This window comes from Excalfactoria chinensis, chromosome 16 (genome assembly GCF_039878825.1).
Source record: "Excalfactoria chinensis isolate bCotChi1 chromosome 16, bCotChi1.hap2, whole genome shotgun sequence".
NCBI lineage: Eukaryota > Metazoa > Chordata > Aves > Galliformes > Phasianidae > Excalfactoria > Excalfactoria chinensis.
This window is the reverse complement of record NC_092840.1, coordinates 11,288,907-11,310,694: the sequence shown is the minus strand read 5'-3', so window position 1 is coordinate 11,310,694 and position 21,788 is coordinate 11,288,907. Positions and strand designations below refer to the sequence as shown.

Genomic DNA, 21,788 nt, shown 5'->3' with positions numbered 1-21,788 from the left:
CCGGCCCGGAGCGACGCCCGCTGCCTCGTACCCCGTTGGTCTGGTACCCCGCTGCCTCGTACCGGCCCCTCAGTCCCCCCCTGTTGCCGCCGCCCGGCCCCGCCCGGCGCGGGCTCCATTTCCTCCCCGCCGTCACCTGACGCCTCTAATGGCGGCCCGCGGAGCGGCCGCGCCCACCACGTGACACGCCGAGCACGTGACCCGCGCGCCGCGCCCCCTCCCCGGCGGCTGCGGTTACCGCAGTCCGAAGCCCCGCCCCCCTCCGGCGCGCGCCCCGCCCCGCCCATCCGCCCCCCTCGCGCCGCCCCCTCCGGCCGCGGTCGACGCGCGCGCGGCGGTTCCGTCTCCTCAGAGCGGCCGCGGCGCTGTCGGTGCTGAGCGGGCCCGGCTGCCGGGGCTGCGGAGCGCGGCGGGGCGGAGCGGAGCCCGCCTTCTTCCTCCTCGCGCCCTCTTTCCCGTCCCCTCCTTCCTCCGCCCGCCCGGCCCTCCCCGCACGCAGTCGCCGCGGTTCCCGGCACGGACAACATGGCGGCGGTGGCGGGGGCCGCGGCCGCGGGCGGCTCTACCGGCGCCGGGGGCCCGGAGATGGTGCGCGGCCAGGTGTTCGACGTGGGGCCGCGCTACACCAACCTGTCCTACATCGGCGAGGGCGCGTACGGCATGGTGTGGTGAGTGCCGCCCTTCCCCGCCCGGCCGTGGGGAGCGGCCCGCGCGCGGCCTCGGGGGAGGGGAAGGGAGGGGAAGGGAGGGGAAGGGAAGGGAGGGGAAGGGAAGGCCGGGCGGCTCCGGGGCGGCCTCCGCAGCTGCGTCCCGCCGCTCTCGGCCCGGGGGATCCCGCCGCTCGCCCTGCGCGGCGCTGCCCTTCCGCCTTCCGCGCTGCATCGTGCGGCGCTCACCTGGCGGCCGCTGCCCGGGCTTCCCGCTGCGGCTGCGGCCGGGGGGCTCCGCTCGGCCCCTGCCCGGCTGGGAGGCGGCGATCCGGGCGGGTGTGCGCGCTGCTGTGCTTAACGCGGACCCGTAGCAGCTCCGCGCGTGAACCGCAACATGCGGGAGAACGATCGCGAGATTCTCGCGCTGTAGCCGCCGCAACGTGCCGGGCCGCGATGCTGCCGTTCCCATCTGGCGCCCGCGGTGCGCGGTGAGCTCACGGCGCGGCCGGGGCTGCCGTGCTCAGCTCGGAGCGCCTGCTCTGCAGGACGGCTTCGGGTGGGAAACTTATCGCCTTGTTTACGGGCACGTCGCGGCGCTGCCGCTGTTTGTTCGGTGTGTTGTTTGACCGGAGGTGCTGCGTGACGCCCGCAGCTACGGTTGTGTGCAGGCTGTAGCAGCTCTGCTCTCTCTCTGTCGTTGAGTTTTTCGTAAACCACAGAGTATTTCTCAGCGAAGGTGCCTCGCAGCCTTCAGCTGCGTGCTGTGCATCTGCAGGTTTGCGCATACAGCTGTGGAGATGTGCCGGCCTGTCACGGTGAGGCCGAGCTGCGTGTCGGTGGGAGCTGGCAGCTCCGCCTGAGCTCGTGGGGAGGCAGACGAACATCTGCCAGAAACTCTGGAGCTGCGGCCTTCGCTTTGCTGCTGTGGGGAGAAGCTCCAGCACATAAACCAAAAACAAAAAAAAAAAGCTCCCGTTGATGGTGTAAAAATAACCTTGTTATTGCTTTAGTGCTGGAAGTCACAACAACGGCCAGTCCGGAGCTCGTGTTACAGATTTTGTTATTGTGTGCTTTTATTATCTGAGCTGGGGCGGCAGGAGCAGCGCAGACAGCCCCTGCAGGCTGCTTAGTGCTCGAAGGCTGATCCAGGCAGGGACCTGGGGACGGAGCTGGTGTCGGCGGGTAACGGAGGTGGTGACACAGGAGGTGGTGACACAGGAGGTGGTGACACAGCCGTCGTGCTCACGCTAAAATATCTCACCGCCGAGCAAAGATCGCACGGCGCAGTGCGGTGGCAGCTCTGCCCTTTTTTGGCGTCACCGTGCTTGGGAGCAGACAGGGGGAAACCGGGTCCTTTTCTTCCCTCCGCACGGTGTGCCGTTCCGTTCTGGGATGGGTTTCCTCTCTGAAACTGTGGAATATTATCGTTTATTTGGAAACTTGCCATATTAAATGGTATTCTGCTTCAAACGCTATCCGTATTTCTTAACAAAAAATTCTGAATCTCCAGTTCAGTTGAAATATGCATTTGGCTCCTTTGTTTTCTTCTCTAAAGCTGTTAGTGTGAAATACTGAAGGTGATACATTGCACTCTAATTATTGATCTTCTGCCTTGGGTGTGAAATGCCAGGGAACAAAGTCTCAGTTTATGCGTGTGTTTGACAAGGGAGGTGTTGGATGCACATGTTCCAGCTGAATGCCATAGCAACTGTAATGCCTTGCAGCGCACAGCACACCGACTACTATGGTTAAGTAACAGTGCTTATTGATCACGGGAGGTAGAGCTTATGCAGATTCGTACTGCGTGTCCCAGGTCTTGCTTTGACTGCTAATGCAGTGAAGATCTGCAGAGCATCTCCCTTCCGGGCTGGGGGTGGCAGAGGGCAAAGCCACAGGGGTGGAGACAGCTCCTGCTATTGAAAAACCATTTAGATCTGTGCTCTTAAGAAAGGACAGCAAGGCAGGCGTTAATGGCTTTGTTTTAGGCCGTCAGCTGATGTGTATGAGACAGAAGGTGCTGGTTATTCCTAAATGCATTGTGCTGTAAGGCTTGTTATATGCAAAATGGGAGGCTTAACTCTTCGTAGAATCCCTCACTCCCTTATTTTTCACAAGTGTTATGTTTCCACATCGTTGAATTAGGGGGTTCGTGTTTAAAACAAATCTTGCTGGGAGTTATGTGGTTAATAAGTGGGTATCCATGTAAGCATCCCTTTCCAAACTTGTTTTTCACTTTTCTTGCATGTGGAACCAGGGGATGAGCACCATGCTGAGATCTAGCTGAAATCCTCAGCACCTTGCAGGGCTGTAAGACATGAAATAGCAGATACAGGGCTTTGTTGGCCTGGGATCAGCCAGTACTGGCTGCAGCTGGAAGCTGCGGAGCTCTCAGGTGCAACGTGATGGCTCTGGAAGGAAGCTGCCCCTTCCTTGCAAGGTGCTGGTGGGGCAGCCTGCCTTGAAAGCCACTGAAGGTACTGAGCCCTACGTTTCCAGCAGGAGCAATGTTCTCCATCCACGTGGTTAGTGCTAATTTGGCAAGGGGATTGTCTGACAGCTTAAAACAGGTAGTTTTTGGAAGGAAATGGTTAATGAGAGTGTGATGACAGGCTTCTGTTTTGTATTGTGACTTAGAACTCTTCTTGCCATTGCACTTATGTAAACACGAAGTGTTTTCACTGCTGCAAACTGTGCATGTAAACCATAAAGGTGAATGCAGTGGGAAGAAGCTGTTTTGAAGCTCATGTGTTGAATTTCTTGACCTAAATTGCCCTGTTTTGCTGGATGGATGTACTTACTGTTTTCTTTCCAGGCTGTCCGAGTTAGAGACAGGCGGTGCCTGCGTTCCCTGGTGAGGCCAAGCTGGTGATTTGAGGCAGAGGTGGCCTTGGTTGGGTTCTGTTGATTAGTCTGTTGATCGGGGGAGAATATGCTATGATGATGGAGCATGTGCAGAGGTCAGAGGTCAGTGTCCTCCTTCAGAAGTGCTTTTAGGGAGCACAGGTTGCATGCAGGTGCTGCTACCTGTTAATTAGTGTGTTCTGGTCTCTGATAAGGAAAGCAGGGAGCTAATAGGCATTGCCCTGAAATCTCCTCATCGGTGCATGGATCGGAGCAGAGATTTGGGGTGTAACGGGCGGAGGGCGTCAGTCCCCTCTCTGGCAGCAGTCTCCTGTGATGGGATGGTCTGTGCTGCAGGTGGAGTTTGGCAGCAGCGTCCCCTGTGTTCTGTCCTGGGGGCTTGAGGGGGGAGTGTGCCTTGTCCTGGCTGCACAAAGACACAGCTTAGGGCTTGGGGAGTGCAGCTCAGGGGCACTTTCATTCTGTAAATAAATACAGGCTTTCGTACTGTGGTGTGCCCCAGCCCACAGAAGCAGATACTTTGTGTTTTCCTGTTACGTATGGAGGAAATAAGGCTGTTGTGCTCACATTAGCTGTGTGTGGTTGCATCACTGTCTCCTGTACTCCTGCTTCGGGATCTGGGACCTATTGCCAGGCCTCCATCATTTGGCAGATGGTGAAGGTCTCACCGGATGAGAAATTTCTGCAAGTTTCTTAAAAATCTGTATTCTACTGTAGCAGAACCGTGTGTGCCTGAGGGGGAGGGTTCACACAAGAGGTCACTCTGCTGCACAGACATGGGTGGGCCTGTTGGCAGCTGTGGCCTGTTGGCAGCAGGGCTCAGCTTCGGCATGCTGCTCCTGGGGAGGGATGGCTGCTGGGCACGTGGGGCTGGGGACCTTTCCTTGGAGGCTGTGTCTTGTGGTAGCGTTCAGCTGTGATCCACAAAGGAAATGAACCGATCCCTTTGATACTTGATACAAATATTTTGACGTCTTGCTGTCCAGTAGTTCATGGAGCAGAGTGTGTTGGAGGCATCGGTCACACAGCCCGCTCACAGGATGGCTCCGCATCCATCCAGCAGCGCAGGCTGCCTGCTCAGAATTGCAGTAACTGCAGATGGAGGTCTCTGTTCTTTGGGCAGCTCCTCACACCTGACCAGCTGCCAGCTGAAACTTCTGCATTGAGAAGCACAAGAATTTCCCTTGCTGCAGCTTGTCTCTGTAACCTCTTGTCACTTTTTATCCTCTGAAAGATCCGGGGCCCTGCAGTGCATCCTGCCTGCTCTGTGGGTAGGCAGGTGGGGCAGGTCTGTGTGGCTGTGCCTGGCGATGTGCGGGCTGAGGAGTGCTGTGAGGCAGCACGTGTCTGTGCCCAGGGTGGGATGTGGTAGGGAATAACATGCAAGAAAGCCCTGTTGGCTGCTTTCAGTGGTACTTAAGTTTGTGTTTCCAGATGGCTTAGGTGAAGCTTGTGGAGGCACAGGTGTATTGGAGAGTTACCTTTCTGTACCGTGTTGTAATGCAGAATGAAGTGAGCAGTGTGCGTGGAGTGCTGTGTGGTCTGTTCCAGGTGATCCATGGGCAGTGTGCAGAGTTGGGTCTCTCCAGCCGCCTCGCCCAGCAGTGCCCAAAATCCAATACAAGTTCTGCTGAGGAAAAACCGCTTCTCTTGGGGGGTTATTCTTTTGTATTTTAATGTAATTTTCATAAAAGAGTGGAGTGCTCGGAGGTGATTAGAATGCAAATGAGGGTTTTTGTTACATGGTAGAAAGTGTTCATCTGTGTTGTGGGTATGTTTTAAGTACAGCAGCTTGCAATTAGGCTTACAGTTTATAAGGTGTAATTTCTTCATGCAGCAGTTTTCCTTGCAAGTAGCAGCTGTCCCCATACCTTCCTGTGTGCCCGGAGTGCCACCCGCTGCAGCCCGGCTGACTGAGCTGCAGTGCACATGGCGGCCTGCTGGTCAGCATCCCGGGGTGGCAGAGGACTTCTTTGCTGTACCCGACTTGCTTGGCTTTGTGCTGCCCTGGGTGTGAGGTGAGGGAGGGGCAGCGCTGAGCTCACTGTGCCCGTGCCTGGCTCAGCAGTTCACAGGGAAATCGTCTGAAGTTTATACAGAATATGGAAGCTTGGCGTAGTGGTGGGTGCTTTGTTTTGGAGGGAAGGGCTTTTATACGGCAAAGCTTACAAGGATATGTGTGCTGTTGATCAGAATCAGAGAGCTTACATCTAAAATGGGAGTGAGCATGAAGGCCAAAGGTGGGCAGAGCTGTAAGAAGTATGAGACTATTCCATGCACATTTCCCAAAGAGCATCTCAAGCAGAAGAGGTAGGGTGATGAGTCGGTACTTAGAGTGACTTGAAGTGTGGTACACAGCTAAAGGTATGGAAAGAGCTGTGTTGGAAGGCACTGTCAGCTTAGTGACGGTGGGTTCCAGAGCCCTGATATGTGTCAGAACAGCGAGGAGTTAAGTGACTCTTTAATGAAGCCATAGAGAATGCTGTATGAAAGCACGACTGCCTTTTCCAGTGCTGCTGCTGGGGTGTAGTGCTGGAAGTGCTGCTCCTCATGGCTCACTCAGCCCCATGGCTGCTAACAGAACTGGGGTCATTGCTCCGCCACCCAGCAGTGTGCGGTGACTCAGCTTCTGGCAGGAGGAACTTATTTCTGACTCCATTTTGCATGACTAGATACTTATTTTCAAAACCAGGAGCAATCTAAGGAATTGAACTATTAAATCATTACTGTACGCATAGTAAGTACTTTACAATTGGAATGCTTTGAAAGGTCAGACTTTACTTTGCAAATTCTGAAAAATAAGTTTGTGCCTCTTTGGCTTAATTGAATTATTTGAATAGATAAATTGAAATGAATCTCTCACAAGAGGTGCCAAAGTGCCTCAAGAATTTGTGGTGTAAAGGGCAACAACCTGTGCTGGGTCAGAAGCTGCCGAGGTGTAAAACCACCAAAGAGTAATCATTCACTTCTGTTCCAGGGTGGAAAGAGTTTGCATTATTGTGCCAGAAACCTTTATCGTTAGGATTGATGGCAGTGATGGGGAAGAGATGGCTGGAGGGGGGGGGCTCAGCAAAGGTCGCGCAGTTCCATTTTAGTGCAGTCAGAAGCAGAGGCTGACAAAGCCAGGATGGAGCAGCACGTTGCTCACATGGCACCAGGCTTTGCTCCTGAGCTGAAGTAACAGGCATTGTTAGGCATGAGATTTCTTTCCTTCCCTTTAGAAAATAAAATAAAATAAAGAGATTTATAATAAATACGAGTGGCTTGCTTACGTCATCTTCAGTTAAAAACAAGCAAAAGAAATAAAACAAAAATAAATAGGAGGACTTGATCTGGTGATGAGCAGCATGTAAAAGGGGGTTACGGACATGGATAAATTCCTGAGGAGTTGGTGAAGGCTGACGCTGCTTTGCAAAGGAGTTGTGATGGTAGACTTAGAAACAGATTTGTGTTTTCTTGGCCTAAATGCAATAAATCTACCTGGTGGCATCAGATCCAGTCAAATGGAAGCTGTTCAGAGAAGGTGAATTCCCAGGTAATGTACGGCTAGGTGCTTTCTGGCAGGCCCAAATTCACACTGCTAGGAATTGAGTTGCACGTGCCACTTAGCAGTTGTAACGTGCTCTTGTTGCTCGCTCTGCTGCTGTCAGATTTGTAGTATGAGATGTAAGGAAATGGAGAGAAATAGGCAGTACTGCCAGTGTGTGCTGGTGGCTGGTGTGTGCTGGTGGCTGTGTGCTGCAGCAGTGTGTGCTGTTTGGCTTTTCTTGACAAAAAGAAGGCACGAGGGAAACATGAGGTCATTCGTACATGACTTGGGGTGGTTTTCTGACCATGGGTGATGCATTCAGCAGTCAGATGTGTGAGGGTTGCACTGAGAAGGGCCCGCTGCGCTCCTTCCATTGCACTCCTGCCTGCTGTCCCTGCAGGGAGTGCCTGCCTTGTGCCCCAGGTGATTCGGGACTCAGAGGTACAACGTGTTTGACTTTTGTCCTCCTGTGGTACGAAGAAGCAGCCATGTTCTTAAAGCGTGTGATCTCTGTGTAGTTGGAAAAGCAGCTGGGGATTGAAGAGTGGGATTTCTTGCGTTTAATTTTTCATGAATCTAACACAGAAGCAGCTCTCTGCTTTCATCTGCTCTGTGAGTTGTGTTTTTGCAGGTTGAGGCCCATTAAAATGAGGGGAATATGCTTTCATGTAAATATACACATTTCTTTTAAAAGTAGGTGCTGATTCTCAAGTTCAGTACTAGTGCTTTAATGCATACTATGCTTATTTATCTTAAGAATTATTAGGAATAAGCGGAACAAGGTATCAAAGACTTGTATTACCCTTAGTTGTTCACAGCCGGGGACACAAGTACGTCCAGTTAGAAAATGACACAGCTGGATGTCACTGAATCTGAAACTGCCTGCTTTTGTCCGCTCCTCTGGTCTTTGCTCTTGGGAAAGGGAACAGTATGTGTAGCTGCTCTCAACTTGGTTGGCCAACTGTATCACGATACTGTGATTTTTCATACAGCAGCCTAAAAAATAAGTTCAGGTTATTTGCATTGTAACATGATAAATGTCAGCATATTGTGGAGGTATCTGCAATTGAGTTAAATGCAGGCTGAGCGAAGAGGCTGAAGGTCTTCCCAGATCAGCTGCTTTGGGAGCTGTGCTTTCCTCTCCAGACTGCAGGCTGCATTATTCAGTATTTCGGGGCTATTATCTCTGACTGTGCCCTTGGAATCTTGTTTCCACAGCAACGCGAGGCTGCTGACAAAACATCCCTTTTAAACTTCAAATGGGTCAGTTCTGAGTTGTAATCGTGGTGTCTGTACCTCTGTGTGCTGCGAGCAGCTGCAGGACAGCATCGGGACCCCGCAGTGCCACCATGCAGCTTTGGGCAGCACGGCGAGCAGAGGGAGCTGCCCGAGGAGGCCATTGTTTGTCAGCATCTGTGAAGAAACAGTCCTCTGTGGGATGTGGCTGCGGCCAGGAGCTGGCTCCTTTCTCCCGGCAGCTGTGGCGTGCTCTCACTTGTTCCAGCTCCAAAATGTGTGAAGAAAAGAAATGGGTGGGAGAGCTTGCAGTAGGAGTGGAGCTTTGGTGCCCATCCCGTTCCGTGTGGTGCAAAGCTATCCTGCCCTAGGAAGGGATTAATGGCAGAGGGGCTGCACACCCACTGCTCATTGCAGTTGGTTTGCACGGCTCCTGTGGCCAGAGGCAGCCCTGCCCTGGGGTTAGACTGCAGTGCTGGAGCTGTGCAGCCATAAAGGCCACTCAGAGCAGCATGGCACAGCTGCCCAGGCCATACGTGCTCATCTGTTTGTTTTATGCTGCTCTGCAGGATGTTCTGTTTAGTCAAAACTTTGTCATGTATTTACCTTAAATATATTACCTTAATACTGGGAATGATAAACGGTAGCAGTAGGGCTTGTATTGATTTGTTCATGGTGTCTGGAAAGGATCTGGCTAATGCTGCTGCTGTAGGTTGTCACAGGATGGTAGCTGCAGCTTGAAATAGTAGTAATGTGTGTGCTGGAGTTGGGCGGTTGCAAAATATATGTTTATTTCATCACGTTACAGATAAATAGCATTCACGGCTGTGGTTGCATCAGCTGGTGAAGCTGCACATCGTGATGGGTATAAATCCTTCCTTTTGAATTCTTAGCTCTGGTAACGAGATGCACCATCATGGCAGTAACCCAGAGCCTGGTAGGGCCTGATGTGCAGCGGTGGGTGTATGTTAAGGGTTTTAAGCTAGAAGCAATTGGACTGGCACTTAGAAAGTTACTGGTACGGGAACTGGTATTCCCAGTTCATGAATCTCTGACATACAGCAGGTTCTTGGCTCTGGGAGGCTGTGCTGGTTGGCCGCTTCAGTGAAAATACCAACACATAGAAGATCCATCAGAGCCTGGGTAGGCTGTGTGCAGTGGGACCGCGCTTCCAGGATACAGATGGTCTAAATTTAGGATGTGCTTTGGGATGTATGTGTGAAGCTGTTTCTTCTTGAACTGTAGGGGGAGCCCAGGTGGTTGTTTGTCATAAAATTAGATCTCTAATTCTGGCTAAGGCTGATCAAGATGAATCCTGTGTTAGGTGGTAAGCTGTTCGTTAGCTGCACTGAGTTTTTGCATTGGGGTTTTGGATTTGCATTTTTCAGAGGCGTTGTTTCATTTCCTCTGGCTGCCGATGGACTCACAGCAGTGTGTTCTGTGTTCCTTCAGCTGCTCTGGGGAGCAACACTGACGGTGGATTGTGAGGAGTAGGAGGGGCAGTTGGGTCTGGCTTGCAAAGGGCTCCGTTATGTTAGTGTGCAGTGATTCCTATGTCATGACATTATGTAGCAATACGTAATTTCATAGGCTGAATATGGGTGTGATGGTAGCAGTGGAACAGCAGTGCCTGCTTAGTTACAGTGGTGTGGTGAGGTCTGGTTCGAACAGAAGAATGGCCGTGTGCACAGTGTGCACTGGGGAGGAAATTGGTTGTGTCTTTACTGTAAATATGTTGCTTTTTTCCCACACAAATCACAAGCAAAATCACCTTTTTTTTTTTTTTAATTTTTATTTTTTTTAAAACATAATCTAAGTGTTTTGTTAAGGAAATGTTTCAAGAGCTATGCGTGAAACTAAGCTACAGGAGATCAAATGAAGGCATATTTATCTAGGCACACTTGATTGGTAGGTTTGGGTTCATTATACAAGGAAAGATGGTTATTTTTCATCAGTGTCCCACCTTTATGTGAGAATCAACAACGTAGACAGGCATTTATCCAGCACTGCAAGGGATTAAGGCTGTATTTAAGCAGCACCAAGTTGTACTTGTCAGGCATTTTGCAGTCATCTGCTCCTCATAGCTGCTCCTGGCTGATACGTGTGGTTCTTCCAGTGGTTCTTCACTGTGGGAGCAAAATAGGCTCCAGTCAATAGAAAGAAGAGAGTGAGCTTGTTTAAAACAATAAAATAATCTATAAGTCTCCTTTGTTTTATTCCCAAGTACAGGCTGTTGGTGCTTAAGAGTTTCTAGCTTTGTTTTCTGCTGGTGACTTCCCATTCTGGCTTGCTGGAAGCACCGGGGGGACACCCCGATCAGCTCAGAGGGCAGCCACTGGGGAGGTGGCATTTTGTTGTTTGGTCTGGGACTTGTGGGCTGCTGATGTGTTGGGTACACATATGTACTAACAGCAGGTGTAATGAATGCTTAGTGCAGGGCATTTTGGAGCACGTGTGGAGCACTGGAGTTCAGTGTTGCCAGAGGCATGTAACATTTGCATGTGGTCTGTGCTTATAGATGAGTTACAGGTCTAAGCAGGTCAAAGTGATTGTGGGAGGGGGGAGAAGTAAAAGGGGTGTATTTTCTTGTGTAATGGCTGAGGCCAACAAACATGAAGTATAAGCTTGATAAGCATTTTTTAAGAGATTGCAGTAGTGAATAAGAAGAAATTTGAAAGGAGTAAGAAATCATGAACACATTTAAATTCTAATTATATTAAAAGCATATGGTAATGTAATTAAAGAGAAATTATTATAATAATTGCCATTCATATAAACAAGACCTTAAAGAACATCCTAGGACAGCCTTGTAACCATTCGTAGCCTTTTCACTCAGTAATAACATGAGGCTGTGGTTTGGAGAGCTGTGCCTTCTGCAGAACCTCATGGCTGAGCTGGGGTGGTGACTTCCCTGTGAGTGGGTGGGAATTCTGAGCAGGAGGCCGCAGCTCCTGTGTTGCTGTAGCTCTGAGTGCTGCCCTGTGCTTCTTACCTCAGCGTGCTCTAAGTGTGGCCTTGGTGTGTTTGCTGATGCTGGGCACCATCACATGCTGCGACACAGCACTGCTCCTTGCTTCCGCTTCATGAGAGTGTTTATTTTCTGGAACTCTGTTGTCTTTGGAATTGAAATGGGAGGAGTCTTCACAAGTTCCCCATTCCCTTGTTCATGGAGGTGCAGAAAATGCAGTTCAGTGGAGGAGTGAGACGTGGTGTATGTAGGATTCTGCTGCTTGAAAGATGGCTTCTGAGAGCTTTTCCAAAGTGAATGGGTTAGCCGAGGATTCACTTCTTGTCTAAAATTGCTTCTTGATCACAGTGTACAGGAAAAGAGTCAAACTTACTTTTTCCGCAGGGTGATGATGGGGGTGAATGTGTCTGTCTTTGTTCAGGTCCTTGGGACTCGGCAGACTAAAAGTTGGCTGCCAAGGATCATGACTTGTAGGTACCCAAATAAGTTGAAGACAAATATTGTTGCAGTGTCATCAAATTAAAAGATACTTTTACTGTCTCCTTCATTTGATAAAAGTAAATGTAAAAACAAGTGGGCAGTCTCTGCGTTCGGTAGAATTAGCATTCTTGCTTTCTGAATCGAGTGGATAAATTTTAACTTTTAACATGTATTATTTATTCTGTTCTAGTTCTGCCTATGATAACGTCAACAAGGTTCGAGTTGCTATAAAGAAAATCAGTCCTTTTGAGCATCAGACGTACTGCCAGAGAACTCTGAGAGAGATAAAGATCTTACTGCGCTTCAGGCATGAGAATATTATCGGAATAAATGATATTATCAGAGCTCCAACTATTGAACAAATGAAAGACGTGTATCCTTTCAACATCTGTTATGCTTAGTGATACCTCCTTCTCTGTTTTCCCCTTTTCGTCCTTATCCTTACTAAATGTTAATAAAAGCTGGCTTTTATTATTTTAAACAGGAATGGAAGTTTGTAGTGTCTGATGGACTTGCCGGTGTGTTGGTAGGTAGGTTTGGTGCCTGGATGAGTGTCAGTTTTGTTTGTTTTTTTTTCCATATTTAAAAAAAAAATATTCCAAGGCAAAGAGCTCAGTGTACGTTTGGACCAGTCAGTCACTTTATGTAGAACCTTTGTTACAACTGTCAGGTTGCTTCAAGGAGAAAATGGAATGGTAAAGCTCTGCTGTAACTGTCTAAGATTTTCCTAACGAATGGAAAGGATCCATTTTGGGGGAGGGGATAAATGAGGCCAAACATCCCTCCACCCTCACTCTAGCCGTACAATGCTTCTTGCATGTATGAAGTCTGAAACGGCACACGAGCTGGTAAACGTGTGCTCATTGTTGGCTTCATGTATCTATCTAACATTGTGGCTGTCACAGCTGAGAGGCTCTGCCTGTGACACCAACCTTAGTTTGGAGTCAACTCGCATCATTTCACTAAGTCTGTATATACAGTTTCCTGTTGGCTTCCCAGATTTTCACACATCTGCCTGTTTAAAAGCATGGGGCACTGAACTGAATCTGGGTCAAATGTTCTCACTTCATTAATTAGCAGTGTGCTTTTTCAGTTCAGTCTTCCATGAGATTCTGAGGTTGCGTTTCTGTGGCCACTGGCTGCTGTAGGTGTGTGCTCTGAGAAGATGTCCTGGTTGTGTGGTGTGATCTGAGCATGCAGAGGATGGGATGGAAATGCCCAGCTGAGGCGGCAGTAGAAGTGGTTGGTGTTTGGGGCTGTGGGTTTGTTAGTTTTTTTTAATCCTGTTTGGTGGAAAACGGTCATGGAACTACACCCCAGGAGTTCTGGAGCTGAGTTGGATTAAAGGAAAGGAAATTTTTGGCTCAATTCATTTTTGTCAAAGCAGAATAAAACCTTTTATGTTAATTTCAGTCTTGGGAAAGAATAATATGATGGAAGGTACTATGATTTAATTTGAGCACAAATAGTCATTTGCTTACCAGTACAGCATGATAAACATGTAGTAAAGGAGAACATTTTGAAAGTGCCTGAGACAGATCAGAAGTGATCGGATTTTCCACCTTGAAGCTTTTGTGCAGCAGGAAGCTGATATCTTGGCTTGTTACTCATGAAATGAAAACAACTTCTATTTCTTGGCAAGCAGGATAGAAAGCTGGTCACTGTAACATTCCAATATAGATTAGTCTCTAATATAAGGAAATAGTTTGATTATCTTGGGGGGACCACATGCTGGTGCCTCTTAATTCTCTAAGGGTCTCTGTCATGTATCAGGATTGATTTGATTAGAAGTCTGTAAAGCAAGTAGTTCCAATTGTTGTGAAGCAAATAAAAGAAAAAAAAACAAAAAACAAGAAAAAAAAAAAAAAAGGGTGCTAGAAGTTTCATTTGGTACTGGAGGTTAATATGTAACATGCCACCACCTTTGTTTTGCTGCCTTACATCTGATGCCTTACAGATACATTGTGCAAGACCTTATGGAAACAGATCTTTACAAGCTCTTAAAGACTCAACACCTCAGCAACGACCACATTTGTTATTTCCTTTACCAGATTCTGAGAGGGTTAAAATATATCCATTCAGCCAATGTGCTTCATCGTGACCTCAAACCTTCGAATTTGCTGCTTAACACCACTTGTGATCTCAAGGTTAGTGGAAGTTTCTTAAAAATGTTCCTATGGTCTTCATCAGCTGCATAATTGCTATAACTGAACAACTATGAGTGTGGTAGAGCTATTGGGGATTAATGTGATTTTTATTGTGGAAAGATTGCCAATTGTCATAAAATAATGATTAATGTTTGAGAACTCTGTGCTCTGTTATACCGTTCTAATGAATGCATCGCTGTTTCCATCTGGAGGCTGACTTTGAAACAGCCTCTTTAAAAGCTGGTGAAAATACCAATCTGAAACACAGTTGTGGTTACTTGGAAGGAAAACTGACAGTTGTGTGTATTTCAAGTCTTGAATGCCTGCACTGAAACTGTTCACCATTCTGAGTTGGAAAAGACAAGGGCACCATCACATGGTGCAGACAACCAAAATGATACATGAAAGTCAGTGCTGATTGGAAGCAGAGCAATCAGCTGGGAAGAGAGCATTGCTAGATTATGTTTTCAGTCGTGGGCTCTGTACGAATGAATACTGCAGATAGATAGATGCAGATTTGTTGGCTGCTGATGGAATGAGATAGGAGTTTGCATGGCTTTGATCTGATGCGGTACAACTGTTCTGTTACGTGCTGTCTTCCCCCTCGTTACACTGATTTTTTTTATGGTGGCTCTAGCACACTAATTGAAAAACACAGTAGCAATAACTGACCCTCTGCAGAATGTGAACCGGCTGCTGGCCATACAAGTTTGTCAGAACTCCAAGAAAAACCTTTGCTGTTTAAATGCTTTGTACGCTGGTCCATTCTAAATACTGGCTGCTCCATTAGTCTGCACTGTATTCCCACTGCTCTTTGTCTGCCTTTCCCAACACATCCTGCTGGACAAGCCGCTCTGCCTCTCACCTTGGGACTTTCAGTAGCTGTTGTCGCATCAGAGTCCCTCAAGGCATTAGCCCCTTCATGAAAGAAATGCTGTAAAATCTGCAGTAGAAGCAGGAAAAGAACAGTTTGAGCGTAACTGTGTGTGTGTGGTTAAAGAAAAAGGTGTTTCAAGACAAGATGCTCCTAAGAAGTAAATTAAAGTTGCTGGGTGGCAGGGTATGAGCTCAGTAAATACTGCTCTGATTTCTTTCTTGGGTATTAAAAAGAGCAGGCCTCTGCATCGTGTGCTTTCCTAGTGCAGAGTATGGTAGTCTATACGACAGAGCAAGTGCTTTTTCTTAACCTAAAGGGAACTGTCGTGTTATTACCACATCTGAAGTGTAAACAGAATTGAAAAGAGAGTCAGTGCATGTTGGGCCTTGTCTGGTGAGTGCTGATTTGTGCTGACTTGTTTCTTCTAGGGCTGTTCTGCCAGTCTGTGTTATGCACATGTGCGTGCTTACAAAGTGATCATTGCACTTCAATTCAAAACAGAATCCCATGAAAATGAACAGCTTTAAGTCATGCTTTCAGGGGAATGAGATTAGAAATTTTGTTCCTCTTCAGTTTAACACAGTTAATTTTTCTTTAATGGCATTGTGACAGAGCTGCTCTGCTGTCTTCCTTCACGTTTCCAGTTTTCTTTCTCTTCGGAGGAAGGACAGTAAATGGCTCTGAAGGCCATGGAGCCTCCTTATCAGAGCGTAGTTAAGAACACTTTCTCCTTTTTGCCCATCTCACTGGTGTGCATTGGAGATGTTTTTCATGGTTAGATAAAATTATTTTCCTGGCATAGGATTGAAAAATGTTCTCTTGTGGGTTTCTGTGCTCATGCTTCCTTCAGCAACCTGTGATCTCTCCAATACACTGTTATCTCATGATGTTTTGTTTTGCAGAGATATGCTGTTGGAATGGTACTTCCTCTGAAGTGGTGTAAGCTGTGCTTCAGATGTGTTGGTCATTAATTGTTCTTGTTGCTGGAAAGCCTGATCTCTTCATTTTTTGGTAAAATTCCAATAAGTTGGAGCAGGATGCTTTACCACCTTCCTGGCAGATATAGTGTTAAACGAGTCCACAGCAGAGTATAAGCTGTATGTCAGAAATATTTTCCCTCAAGCTATTCAGACTACTTATTCTCCTTGACCCCTCTTTGGGGCCCTATCCAAAAAGCCTTTTTGTATTTGAGTTCCAATTATTTTTTTTCCAGCCTCTGTGAAATAATTTATTTCTAGGAACGTGCTAGCATCACTGTGTTACACGGTAGGTGGGGTGACTTAGTAATATTGCAGGATGGGGAGCTGTATGTTGTATGTCTAATATACTTGCTCTTTTTTTCTTCTTTTTAATTTAAATCCAGATTTGTGACTTCGGACTGGCTCGTGTTGCAGATCCAGACCATGATCACACAGGATTCCTGACAGAGTATGTGGCCACACGCTGGTACAGGGCTCCTGAAATCATGCTGAATTCAAAGGTGAGAGCTGCAGTGTGCTGCTGTGGTGCTTCTATTGCTGATTGTAAGCACCAAATTCTTCTCCCTACTCCTGCCCTCTCTGGATTGATTGTTTTCTTTACAATTGGAGCATGTGCATAATCTTGAGGGACAGAGAAATGGATTTACAACATAGCTACTAGTTTGGAAATCTGGGATTCCAAATACAACTATTGGATACCACCGCTGAGTGAAGACGTGCTTGAGTCCCCATGTGCTTCATCTCTTGCCATTCACGAGACTTTTTTTGCTTTACTTGCAGGGTTACACCAAGTCTATTGACATCTGGTCAGTAGGCTGCATTTTGGCTGAGATGCTCTCCAACAGACCCATCTTTCCAGGAAAACACTACCTTGACCAACTTAACCATATCCTTGGTAAGTTCTGCGTGATGAAGTGACATTTCCTCATCCATCCACTTCTCTTCATTGTTACTACCAGATGGACCAGTCTGAGTCATTCATTTTTTTTCTTCTAATCCTGTAGTCCCTTTAGTCTATATATAGTCCTTTAGTCTAACCCAGGGTAATGTGTGTATAGACTGTCTTCACGGACGTATAATTTATGGATCTGTAGGTGCATTTTGTGTTCCCTGCAGTTATTTCTGTAGTGATTCATGTAATAAATCATTGATTGAGGGGTGGCTGGTGGATGCTTAGTTAGTATATCAGCAGAGATGCTTTAAAAAAATCAACGAACAAAGCAGCTCACATACCAAGATGTCTAAATCCATTTTTAAAAGTTTCTGTAGGTAAACTTATATCAATTGGATCTTACAAACAAACTGCTGCTAATTGGGAAACTCAAATGCATTTGTTTATTTATGAGAAAAAAGTCCCACAGCACCTTGTTAGTAAGGGTTTGTGAACATTGTGTGGTACTCTGTGCTCTTAGAACACGTGGTGTCAATTCTTCTCTGCAGCAGTTTTAATGTTGGCTTTTGAGAAGCGTGATGTGATTGCTCTAAGGTGACTTTCATAGGAGTGCAGTTCTGTTTGTGTTTTATTTTTATAGGTATACTCGGATCCCCCTCCCAAGAAGATTTGAATTGTATAATAAATTTGAAAGCCAGAAACTATTTGCTTTCCCTACCACACAAAAATAAGGTACCATGGAACAGGCTGTTTCCCAATGCTGACCCCAAAGGTATTTTATGCTCTTATTACATTATATCAGATTTTCAGAAGTGGAAATGAGCGCCAAAATCAGTGGCAGGATGGGATTGTTTTTAGAACCACCTCAAGAATTTGTTTGAGTTAGAGTTGAAACGCTGGGGGGTCCCTCAGAACTCCTATCTCAGTCAGATGTGAGATCATAAACCAGCATGAAATTCCTCTCTCATTCTTAAACAAGTTGAAAATTGCATTATGGTCTTTAACTTCTTTGTAAAAATGGGGATCCCACCTGTTGTTTTAGAAAGTGTAGTTCGTTCAGATACTCAGCACTGGCATTGGATGTTTACGGGTTTTGTTATGTAACTGATATTTCCTTCTAGCTTCTATTTTGTGTAGTTCAAGGATTGCTGTGTGTGCAGCACCGCTCTCATACTTGCTTTGACACAGTTCATGTCACCTGAGTTTATTGAACTGATAGAATAATGTGCTTTCAGTGAGTATGATCAGGTACTGAAGTGCCAAGAAAAAGCTGATTTCTGCAGCTGAAACAGTAGAGCTGATGATCCTTATTGAGGGAAACAGTGGTGATTTGTACTGTTTTTGTAACTGTGCTCGTCAGCATGAGAAATTTTTACTGGGGCTTTTGACAGCTTAAATGGCAGTGATGCTGATGTGCTTAGCTGCTGGGGAACATGCAGTCAGTGTGACTTCGTGACACCTTTCCATCTAAATCTTCGGAGCAGCTTTAACAGTGCAGGTTTTCAGAAAGCTCTTTGCTGTTGTTTCAGTGAGAAGCAGTGTGCACAGCATGCTTTGGTGTGGAGTAAGCAGGACGTTTTCTTGGTCTGTCAAACTTTAATGAAAATATTTAAAGCATCTTACTCTGATACAAAGCCTGAACCACCACAGTGCAGTAATAAGCCCGCGTTTAAGTTTAATAATGTGATAATAAGAAAACATGAAGTGGAAGCTCATGCTTTCACAAATACCTGTCAGTTTCTTGCTTCTATCATCATTATTCACCATTTCCAAGAAAAGGACAATGTGTTAATGGTCAAAGTAACTGAACAATTGCAGTAACTCCGACCTGTAATGCTTGTCCAGAGTTTGATCAGACCTCACACTCAGCCTGACAGAACCTTTATGTTTTTACAATTTTGTGTAAATTTCATAGACATGAACACACTGACATTTTTCTCTGGGGAGTGTCTCCTGAGCTGCTGGTTGTGCTTGTAGTTGTGTACTGGGATTGTAGTAGCTTAGCATTCTTTTTAGAGTAAGAAAGTAATCTTGATTACTTTGCTTCAGACAAAGTTTATCTTGTTTTGGATCTTTATGCCATATTTGAACAAGGAAGAAAATCTTATTTAACTTCTGCTGGTGTTGAATGTAGATTGTTCCATAGGCTTCTGTGCATTTCTTCCCTTGACATGCATTCTGATGCTGTAGGGCCTTCTAGAGGGTGCACGTTTTTCTACGCTTGTTCTTAAAATGTACCAGAACAGGCCAGAGGATTCTGTAACACTTAGGAGTGCTGCCAAGACGCACTGCCCAACTCATGGGAAGCATTTTGCTGTTTCTGTTGCTGCTACTGCTGTAAATGAAAATTAGCACAAAACTGAGGGAAGCTTCTCTTCTGTATGTAACATCAGTAGCATTTATTGTTCCTTGCTGTTTGGAGTGTGCATTAAGCTCTTGTCTGCTTGTTTTTTCATCTTAGCACTTGATTTGTTGGATAAAATGTTGACCTTTAATCCTCATAAGCGAATTGAAGTGGAACAAGCTTTAGCCCATCCATATCTGGAGCAGTATTATGATCCAAGTGATGAGGTAAGAACACTGTTAAAATGTAAATGTTGATTACGTGATACAATGTGTTGTTTTCTTCATTAGTTTATAGACAGTGTTTCTTCTTGTGGCATGGAGTTGAAGAGTGGGTGGTATCATTTTACCAAGGTGGTTCGAAATGCATTCACATGGCATGTGTTTGTAATTGCTGTACCTACAGAAGACAGGATGTGCGTTCTGCTTCCCCGTGGAAATTTAGAGTAGTATTTTGAACTTTCACAGCACCCGAATTGTTCCACACTGAGACAAATAGTAAGCAGTTGAAGACCTGTATGTGTTCCTTACATCTGAAAATAACGCTGCTTCTTTTTAGGCATCTTTCAAGAAATTTTAGACATCTTTCAAGCAGTCTTTTGCTGTAAAGTTTAAACTTTGCAACTCTTTTAAGTAGTGCATTACACTTTATATCACAGACAATAATAGTTTAAACAAGACAAATTCTTACCTTTTTTCTTTAATTTTATCAAGCCTGTAGCTGAAGCACCCTTCAAGTTTGATATGGAATTGGATGACTTGCCGAAGGAAAAGCTGAAAGAACTGATTTTTGAGGAAACTGCTAGATTCCAGCCAGGATATCGATCTTAAATTGTGCATAGGTAAAGTTAAAGCGGTAAGAAACCATTTGGCCTGAAGAATCTTGGAACTCAGTGGTTACTGCTAGTGAGATGCTTAGCTGACAATTTCCACCGACTTGCTGACTGGCTGCTGAAGTGCAACTTTCTGCTTGTTCAGTTGACCTCAGTCCTGTTCTCTTACTGAAGAAATGAGTGCAGATTGCAGTGCTGATGTGTCTGCAAGGAGTCCGGGTGGTTGTCTGGAGATGTTTACCCGGTTCTCAGGTTGCATTTAAAGAATAAGGGTTGCATTTGATTTTATTCTCAGAGTAAAAGCGAGGAGAACACTTCTGAAATGCAAATCTTAAAAACAGAAACCACAACTTTTCAGCAATCTTCATAGGAGATATCAGAGTATTTGATCATGTGGCTTCAAATGCTCTTTTAAAACCTCTTCCTTAAATTTAATGTGCAGAGGAGAAATCTCTTAAACTACTGTAGAAAATCCACAAATCTCAAAACTAAATCTTCATCGGGACTTCAGTTTTAAGAACCTCTGAGATAATGGTTTGAGTAATTAACCGTGTAGCTATTTATGAATCGGTTACTATTACATTTGCTGGTCCTCTGAAGATCTGAACATTCTTAATTTGAATTTGCTGATATTCGCTGCCTCTGTTTTGTTTCAAATGGATAAACATGTCTTCACGTACCGTGAGGCTTGCAACTCTTGTAGTTCATACAAAACTGGTCAAATAATTACCAGTATATTTTCTCTAATACTTGTGGAATGAATGTTTTTAAGTGTCCCATCTTTGTAACTGGACGAGAAGCTGAAAATACAAAGACAACTGCCTGGTGCGGGTTGCCCTGTCTTGTGGTCTTAAAGATGATTTCTGTGGTGTTCTCCATCAGCAGTTCACAAATAGAATCTCTGGTTAACGGTTCCAGCAGAAAGTTCTGAGTCTGAGCCCGCACACTTCGCTGTGAGCAATCTGTGCCTTCAGCAGCAGCGCGTAGGGACGTTATTGCTTTGCTATATAACCAAGAATTCTTCTGGACTGTAAATGGGATTTCTGTTCCTGTGGTGCTTTTGCCTCTAGTTTCTCTTAATGATTGCTTGGTAGGAAAGGAGGAAGAAAAAGAAATGTTGACTAAACTGTTGAAAATAGTTTTTACTTCTTTTGTCTCTAGCTGGGATATTGAATATAATTGTATTGAACATAAAAGTTCACCATTGAAGTCATTTTTGGAAACAGCGAATCTTGCTTATTAAACTAACCAGCAAACATTTGAAACTCTTTTAATGATTAGAATTTAGGTAAATCAGGTTTATGCTGTTGGGCATTCCTGGTGGAATTAGACCTGGCACTCAGTAAGGCAGGTGGTGCCTGCTTCCCTCCTGTGTTGTATAAAACTAATTGTGTACGAGAAGCACTAGGACTGCGTGCACATTCTGGAAGAAAATTGTCTAAATGGAGTAAAATGAAGCCTGTGTAGGCCATGGAATCAAGGGGGGAGAGCAAATAGCTGACACTGTGGTAAATCATACTGCCTCCTTTGCCCAGACCGTCCATTCCTGGGTTGCATTAAGGATAAAGGGATTAGGAGGGCAGATGTCAGTGACCCAGTGCTGTGGGAAATCTCTGATCTGCTAGAAATGTTTCCTTTCAGTACTGCTGCTTGAAGAGTTGATTTGGCCAATAATGTACTGAAATTTAAGTATTTTACTTAAGTAGATAATGATTCACTAGGTATTGTACGAGTAATTTGCGGTCAGAATTGTTAGGTATTCCACTACACCGCATTTAAATGTAAGTAGCTGACATCCTAATGAAGGCCAGTCCTCAGCAGTTGGCTCAAACTGCACTGTAAGCCTCTTCCTGTGTATTTCTGCTCTCCTCCGCAGCCCTTTGCTATCACCTGGCTCTCACTGTGTTATCTTTATACAGTTCTTCAGTAACCAAGTAATGTAGGCCACTCATTTGGAGAAAGGTAGAAATAGGAGAATATTTTAAGACAAT

General features: G+C 45.9%; 1 protein-coding gene across 2 annotated transcripts in view; it reads left to right on the top strand.

Moving 5' to 3' along the window:
* Positions 1–286: 286 nt before the first annotated feature.
* The window catches only part of MAPK1 (mitogen-activated protein kinase 1), a 30,559-nt gene continuing 9,057 nt past the window's right edge, over positions 287–21,788 (top strand). The window contains exons 1-8 of one of the 2 annotated variants that reach the window (XM_072351025.1): positions 287–668; positions 11,916–12,098; positions 13,683–13,872; positions 16,113–16,229; positions 16,510–16,624; positions 17,262–17,393; positions 19,083–19,192; positions 19,679–19,820. In XM_072351025.1, the coding sequence (XP_072207126.1) occupies positions 526–668; positions 11,916–12,098; positions 13,683–13,872; positions 16,113–16,229; positions 16,510–16,624; positions 17,262–17,393; positions 19,083–19,192; positions 19,679–19,795 (1,107 nt within the window). In that variant the 5' untranslated portion in view covers positions 287–525 and the 3' untranslated portion in view covers positions 19,796–19,820. The remainder of the gene's footprint in view (positions 669–11,915; positions 12,099–13,682; positions 13,873–16,112; positions 16,230–16,509; positions 16,625–17,261; positions 17,394–19,082; positions 19,193–19,678; positions 19,821–21,788) is intronic. The other variant, XM_072351024.1, reaches the window with a different exon arrangement.